The sequence below is a fragment of the Salvelinus fontinalis genome, chromosome 5, assembly GCF_029448725.1.
Source record: "Salvelinus fontinalis isolate EN_2023a chromosome 5, ASM2944872v1, whole genome shotgun sequence".
In the NCBI taxonomy this organism is placed as follows: domain Eukaryota; kingdom Metazoa; phylum Chordata; class Actinopteri; order Salmoniformes; family Salmonidae; genus Salvelinus; species Salvelinus fontinalis.
The window spans coordinates 29,514,291-29,522,135 of record NC_074669.1 but is presented as its reverse complement, the minus strand read 5'-3'; the positions used below and the strand labels follow the sequence as shown (position 1 = coordinate 29,522,135).

The window sequence follows — 7,845 nt, the reverse complement described above, 5'->3', positions numbered from 1 at the left end:
CCTATGTTAGCTGTTGACGCTGATACATCTTGACAAAACATACCATATGAGTGACCTGCTAATGTAGCCTACCTTTCTGGACCTTGTAAACGGTCAATAGACCCATAAATGATCAAAATAGTTGCATAAGCAGGCCTGGGCTGTATGCAGTTATTTCGGCATGAAAGACGCATTCAAAACAGGACCTTTGAGCTGTTATTCAAATTAGCCTATACATCACTGCACTAAAAACATAGGCCTAATCAACTGTGGAGCATTGCGTGCCCGGGGACTGCAGAGTGCAGCCTGGAGGAACGCACAGATCTGACATTTCATAATCTTTTAACTTTTTTTCTTGCACTTTGACAGGTAAATATTCATATTTATATTATAGCCCTAATATTAAACTAATTCATGGTCTAGTATCTACTTAATATTTAGCTTCTTACTACACATCTCTAGTCGCTCTCTATCAGCTGTTCTCGTGCGACATAGGCTAGGGTATACACAAGCCTCTTCTATTCCTCTTCTCTTGTAATCCCAGGAAAGGCTATAGGCTATAAACGCTATAGGGCATTTATTTTGAACATGTTTTATACTAGGCATGATAGACAATTCGAGGAGAGAAGGATGCTTGCTCTTGTTAATAGTGGAATGTAAAATTTGCCTACAGCATAGGACAAATTAACTGTCGGGGAAAGGGGAAACTTGAGGAGAGGGAGTGCATTGTGATCATTTTGACCGGTTATCATAACATTGTTGCATGTATTGCAAATGGTTGCACAGGACAGACAAAAATAAGATTGAAAATAATTGACAAACATTAGAAAAATGGAAAACACTTGAAAACCACTTGACAACAAGGCAAGCAATGACATGCTGTAAATACACAGGCTGATCATTATAACTTTACTATTTTCGCCACCAGGTGTCGCAGTGTACCTCTAGTTTAATGACGTGTGATAAATTGGGGGCGCTGCGCTTTCGCGGGAACCACTTTGATAATTAGCATGTGACCAATGGGATTGGATATGCAAATATGAGGCGCTCGAACTCCCGTTTCCACGTTAAAGTCGGGGAGTGGGAAAGGTGAGAGGAGAGTCATATGCACAAAGACGTGCAGATACACACGGACACTAATTTGACTGGGACGTTACTGGAGAGACCATCGGTGAATATTCTGATTTCAACGTGGATCATTTTCCTATGTGCAATATGACTTTTGAGGAAACCAGTGGAGAAAACTCTACAGAAAGGTAAGATTATCTTTGCAACTTGTTGAATATGTCACTGCTGGAGCACTAACTGTCAAACTCGTCTCCCTGTATGCACGAGTTTGCCCAATCTAATTTAGCTAACTAGCTAGCAGTTACAGTAGCCTATATAGCTAGTTTCTATATTGATGCAAGCTGACTAAATAACAATAAAGTCGTATATTTGTCTCAGGATGGTTACCTATTATTTTGCACCCACAGGATGGATTCGGTGTCTAAAGCATTGGAGGAGGTTATCACCTCCGCGTTACCCCAAGGTTGTGTCACCGTAGGAGTCTACGAGGCAGCAAAGTCACTCAATGTGTAAGTGAAGCACGTTGCAAGAGATTATTAGCTACAGGCATAACGTTAACGTTAGCTACTATCCAATAAGACCTATATTCTTAAACAACTAAATACGAGGAGTGAATGAAGTAGCTAAATTATTTTTCAATAGGTTATTCTTAAGTTATTAAGCAGTAATACATATACTCTGAAATAAGTTCATGAATCTATTACTGTAATGTTACTTGATTAGCTAGCTAATTGTATTGACATTTAATTCACCAGGGACCCCGATAATGTGGTACTGTGCCTCCTGGCCACAGATGAGGAGCAGGTCGAGGACGTGGCTTTACAGATCCACTTCACCCTGATTCAGGCGTTCTGCTGCGAGAACGACATCAACATCCTGCGGGTCAGCAACATGAGGCGCCTCGCTGAGATACTCGGAGGAGTGAAGCCTGGAGAAGAGCCCATGGACCTGCACTGTGTACTAGTTACTGTACGTTTCATTACTTTGTTCCTACTTCCATGTCCCTGGCTTTTCATCTACTTAACAGTGCTAGACTTTGATATCAGTTCCTCAGGTGGGGTCTCTGCCGGCGTGGTTCATTATACCAGCTAGGTTATAATAAAAATGTTCATGGATGCTAAAGATTTGCAGTTCAAGAGGTTTGAGTACAGCATGAAAGGCCTAGCCCTAGATGGATGCAAATACTTGATTTTAACAGCCACCACATCTGGCCTGGTAGTTATGTCTTCATTCATTGCTCAGCTCTTTGAAGCGTGATCCAGCTGACTGCAGCCGCATGATCTGCAGTGTGTCTGTGATGTGGCTTTCCTAGTAGTCTGACGTAGCTTACGCTGGCTGCAGTACTGTGAGTGATCTGACTCCAGTTACTAGGGCTACGTCCAAATGGCACCCTATTCCCTACATAGTGCACTATTTTTGACCAGGGCCCAAAGTAGTGCACTATGTAGTTCAGGGGGTAGGCAACCCTGTTCCTGGCTTGCCGGAGGTACTGCAGGATTTTGTTCCAACTAGGCACCACACGTGACCAACTGAGCTAATTGATCAGTTCAGTGATTACCTAAGTTCAACACACCTCGTCTTCCAGGTCAGTTAAACCAAAAACCTGACTTGCCTGCGGCACCCCAGGACCAGGGTTGCCTACCCAATGTAGGGAACCATTTGGGACGTAAACTAGACATTTGTGGCTGAGTTAGCGTAGCGATGTGTACTCTTAACTGCTCTTCCTGTGGGCCACTAGTACTTTTTCAAACCCACGTTCCAGGAAATGAAGCTTAGCTCATAGGAGAAAGAGGATGAATGATGGCACGTTTACAGAGAGACTCTTAGACTGCAGAAGTCAGCACGGAGACATTTTTATGTCCTGCTCATACACTTCCTTGGTAGTGATCTGATCTCTGAGGCCCACTATCAGGTCATACCTCACGTTGCAGAGAACCCTTATCTGATTATGATTGTTACAAAGAATTGTGTGTCCTTGTATTTGATGCATATGTTTAGATAGCACAGCAATAGGCTAGATGTGTGGTTATTAACTGTGTGTGTGCAGTTATTACCACACTTGTATAGAACACTCAGGCCTAACTGATTAGGGTTGTTCTACATTTATAAGGCATACTTGTCTGTATTTTAATGCATATGTTTTTAGAAAGCAGCATTGGCCTAACTGTTTTTGTTTTCCATTTCTTTTCACAGAAGTCAACCACGTGCAAGGACCCAGCTCTGAGCAAAGTGAATCGCTTCTGTAGAGACAGTCGAATACTGGACCAGTGGGTCCCCATCATCAACTTACCTGACCGATGAACAAGCAGCATGGACTCCACGTAACCACGTTGTACACTTTATATTGAAGCACAGCACACTGCACTAGATCTGTGTAATAATGCCTTTGTTGGAACTCATGAACAAACCTCATTCAACAGAGGGAAGAAGAACAAGAAAACCTGCTGGATCAGTGTGGATTTTATGCTGAGGTAGAGGGATTTAGCATTCTGGATTCCAGGACTGCCAAGGTAACAATGGTATGACTGTAATGCGAAGGTAGGGATTGGTCGTTGGTATGACTTTGTCCTCATGCCCAGGTGCTGCCGTTACAGGAAGCTGACTCATGTAAGCACACACAGCAGAGCAGACATACGCATTTAGGGGTGAGCAGAGCAGAGTGCACAAGGCAGCAGGGGATTGGAATCTCCTGGATGCTCAAAGGACTGACTCCAAGGACCATACTCAAGGACTGAACTAAACCAAACTAGAGTTTTCTGAACTGGACCGGAGTAGTCTGGACTAGTCTGGGACTACAGGATGGATAATGCCTCAAGGAAAGTGGACCAAATTTCCATGTGGATATACTCTGCATGCTAAAGGTTTATGCAATTGTATCTGTAACTTACTGTATTATTCAACATTATGATACTGTATAAACTGAATACAGTAGATTACCATAGAATGCACAGTAAAATGCCATGTTTGTTTTACAGCACACTCAGGCTTTTCTGTAATTTCAACAGTAAATGTGTTTTACAGTATTCATATAGTGCATTGTGGGAAATTGTTGTGGGCAGGAAAAGAGTCTCTGGCTCATTAACATATTATGGTATGCCTTGTAAGAGGCTATATTTGTTGCACCCGTGGTGAGAATGCTGAACCCCCACAGAATACGGTAATATACTGTATTTTAGGGATTCTACAAACCTTGTCCTGAAACTCTACAGTAGCCAATTGCTGCCAGTCATATTCTGTAATTCAGAATACAGTACCAATACTGCAGTTTTGGAGCGCCAAAAAACGTTGAACACTCATTAACATATGTTGATGCGTGTGTTGTAAGAGGCTGTATTTGTTGCACCCGTTAGTGAGAATAGCAATTTACGTGATGCAGTATGGGGAAGTGATTCCCTAACAATGCAATGTATATAGGGGACAGATCAGAGTGTCAGCAACTCTCAAACCTTTAATAGTTGAGTGGCGATCCATTTTGATCTGTTTTGCCCTTTAGTCACTGTCAGTTTAGAAGCCTTTGTTAAAGCTTAAAGTGCAAGTGATATAAAACAGCTAGTATTCATTAATATGCTGTAATATGCAAACCTGCTTGCTCTAATCCGTTGTAGTTACAGTAAAATACTGTATTTTCTTCATTTAGTCACTGTTACTGTATTTCATTGCTCTGACATCAATTTACCATGAATATCTCTGTATTGTATTGGCACTATCCAGAGATTGTCAGCGATATATCATAAGATATCTTGTTGTAAATATAACTATTTTGAAGACCAATGTATCTTTAACTACAACATTTTCAGTAATGGTTATAAAAAAAACTTTACTTGCTATGACTGTGATATGTATTATTTATTTTTTTAATCAACCTTGGTTGAATGCACTGACTAAGTTGCTTAGGACAAGAGTACCTGCTAAATTACCAAAATGTAAATGTTAAAATAAAAAAACTTGCAAAGAACACTGGGTAATGTGTCGCTGCATGGGGAATTCTAGTAATATACTCTAAATTAGATTACAGTAATATTTTTGGTACTGCAAAATGTATTACAGTAACTTATTGGCCAATTTCTGCCAGTAAGTTAGTGTACATTGTACAGGAAATGTTTTACAGTGTGGAAAAAATACATCACAACTGTAATTTATATGATCTTGATTATTTCTGAAATTGTTATTTTGAGAATTATTTAAACTAAGAGGGAAGGTCTTGTTTAGGTCATTGTCAGCACAAACCAATGTATTGACTTAAACATTAACTTCGTTATTTTGTTTAATTCAATGTTTGTGTTAATTTAATGAATTGATGTTGCAATGTTCATCAGCTACCTTTGCAGAGAAATAAACTAAACTGAACTAAACATTTAATTGCTTTGCTTTCTTGGATTTTATGCAGTGAGTTATGAGCATCACTCAGCGGGTTTCTGAGTTACCTGTTAGGGACACATGAGTCCGGACTTATAATGCTTCTCTGTAAAGGCAGTGGAAATCAGGGCCATTGAACAAGGATTCTGCTTTCAACATTTTAGTAGAAAAGAGGCTTTTCACTGAGGTCACTAGATAATTCAGCACAATTACAGCTGCAGTACCTTTTGTCATTTCTCATAGGTAGTGTTTTTTTCCCCTCAGCTGCAGGTTTTGACTAAAAGCCTCAGTTCAGGGTAATGGCATGCAACGCTTTCAAGTGATCTTGCATATTCAGCTGAATAAAGAAAGGATCAAGGATGTGTGCACTGTTTAACCTGCTGAAAAAAGCTAGCACTTAGTTTAGCTTGTATTTGTTATGTAACATGTCTGAGCAATACAATTCATCCCTCCATTGACACCAGTGGTAAACACTACAGCGTGTCTGTTATTAAAAGCTCTTGTAACAACAGTTCCACACTCTGCGTTCACATCTTAACAAAACATATAATTAACCATCACTCACGAGGGAGAAGGAGAATTCCCATACATGTAGTTTCCTTCTGTGAACAGCAGCATCCGTGTGTGTGATCACAATGACAGCTCTTGCTGTCACAGGGCCAAACACACAAGGGGATAAACAACAGTCCCCTGACAGGGCCAAAAACAGCCAGAGAGGAAAGAAAAGATATATTACTAGCCAGCTCACTCAGAGGACACCAGAACTTAATGTGTGTGTGTGGAGCAGGGGACAAAGCCCTCAAAGAGCAGCTGATGAGTGTGTGACTATGAGTCAAGGCTCATTCAAACTCACAGTGAGAGTACGGGAGGGTACTACTGACTTCATAATAGCTATAAATAGACCCTATGAATGGAGGTGATGCAGTCCCAGTGACGCACTGATAGTAATAATAGTGTTACTATTTAGAAAGCAACACAAGCGGAGCTGGCTGTTAACTTGAAACCCCCTGATGTCGTGCAGGCCTGAAATACGGCTGTTCAATGATACATTGGGGGGGGGGGGGGGGGGGGGGGGGGCAATAACCACCTTTTTGTTTTCTTCGGGCAAGTCACCATAGCGGTCTTCGCATGAGAGACATGGGTGTGAGCCCACAGTTTCAGTCATCAGATCAACACTGAGCAGTAGGATGCTATGCTGATTTGACTTGGAGTGAGTGAGAATAGAGGAAAGTTGCAGGTCTGTCCTGCTAGCCCTCTGTGGTATGGAATGCAGGGGTGTATGAATAGGGGGGCTACTACCTTCTCCTGAGGTAGCGATCTAGTGTTTTCACAGGAGTTAAAGAACTGCAAGTCAGGAATGGGGCGTCAGTCAGGTGGGTGACTGGAGGTTAGGAGAAGGCCAGTACACTGCAGCCTCACTCCTCTGAACTTTAACTCCTATTTTCCATAAGAGTCATGGAAAATAGCTGGGCTGGGGGTACCACCAGTGAAAATCAACACATGACACTGATGACGGGAATTCAGCAGGGAGGAGCAAGCATAGACATATGAACAGAACAGAACCCTACTATCATTTTATGATGAACTCTGAATGCACGGTTTATGCAGGTTTTCACTATGGATCTATAGGCCTAAATCGCAATGCCAACAGAATGGAAACATTTGATAAAAGACACTGATCTGTAGGGTTGGGAATTGCCAGGGACCTCACAATATGATTTTAATCACAATACTTAGGTGCCTATATGATATGTATTGCAATTCTATATGTATGACAATTCATCGCGATTCTATATGTATTGCGATTTGATACTGAGATTTACATTGCGATTTGATGTTTCAAACATATTGCTCACTACAGTATATGCCTGCTACAGAGGGACAAGAGAGAGCCATGAGAAAACTCGTTTTGATCAGTCATGGAAATAAAAATGTGTCACCGTTTAAAAAGAAGATTGAGGACAAGCAATGGTAGGAGACATAAGAGAGTTTTGGTGCAATTACAGTCATCTAGCGCCAGCTAACGTTAACTACCTAGCAACCAAAAAAGTAGTGGGATAATTAAGAACAGTATCTTGCAGGATTACGTCGTTTTCTCTGCGATTGTCATTCTAATGGAATCCAGAAAGAACAAATCCCTGTCTTCAAACATTCACATCAAAAGGTGCAAAGTTTGGGCAAAGAGACAAAACATGCACATCAAATTAAGACGGAAAACAACCACTTTTTGTGCAGTGTTAATTTACCATCCTTACAAACCACTTCATGTAAATTACAGTATTGTACATACAGTAGGCTGGTCATCTAGGTACCTGTAGACTTTCCATCACCAGGAAGAAAAACAATGCACAATACAGTAATTGAGTACATTGTGACATCAAGTGTTTTGTGATGATGTGGCTCAGTTGGTAGAGCATGGTGCTTGCAACACTAGGGTTGTGG

General features: G+C 41.2%; 1 protein-coding gene across 1 annotated transcript; it reads left to right on the top strand.

Moving 5' to 3' along the window:
* Positions 1 to 990: 990 nt before the first annotated feature.
* On the top strand, positions 991 to 5,406 carry LOC129855454 (growth arrest and DNA damage-inducible protein GADD45 alpha-like). Its single transcript, XM_055923123.1, has 4 exons — positions 991 to 1,235; positions 1,455 to 1,556; positions 1,803 to 2,016; positions 3,241 to 5,406. The coding sequence occupies exons 1-4, from the start codon at positions 1,186 to 1,188 to the stop codon at positions 3,346 to 3,348; spliced, it is 474 nt and encodes a 157-aa protein (XP_055779098.1). The 5' UTR covers positions 991 to 1,185; the 3' UTR covers positions 3,349 to 5,406.
* The last annotated feature ends 2,439 nt before the right edge of the window (positions 5,407 to 7,845 follow it).

Coding starts and splice junctions, on each gene's coding strand:
- LOC129855454 (XM_055923123.1), top strand. CDS start 1,186: ATGTGCAATATGACTTTTGAGGAAACCAGTGGAGAAAACTCTACAGAA. Junction 1,236..1,454: donor GGAGAAAACTCTACAGAAAG/GTAAGATTATCT, acceptor TTGCACCCACAG/GATGGATTCGGTGTCTAAAG. Junction 1,557..1,802: donor GCAGCAAAGTCACTCAATGT/GTAAGTGAAGCA, acceptor TTAATTCACCAG/GGACCCCGATAATGTGGTAC.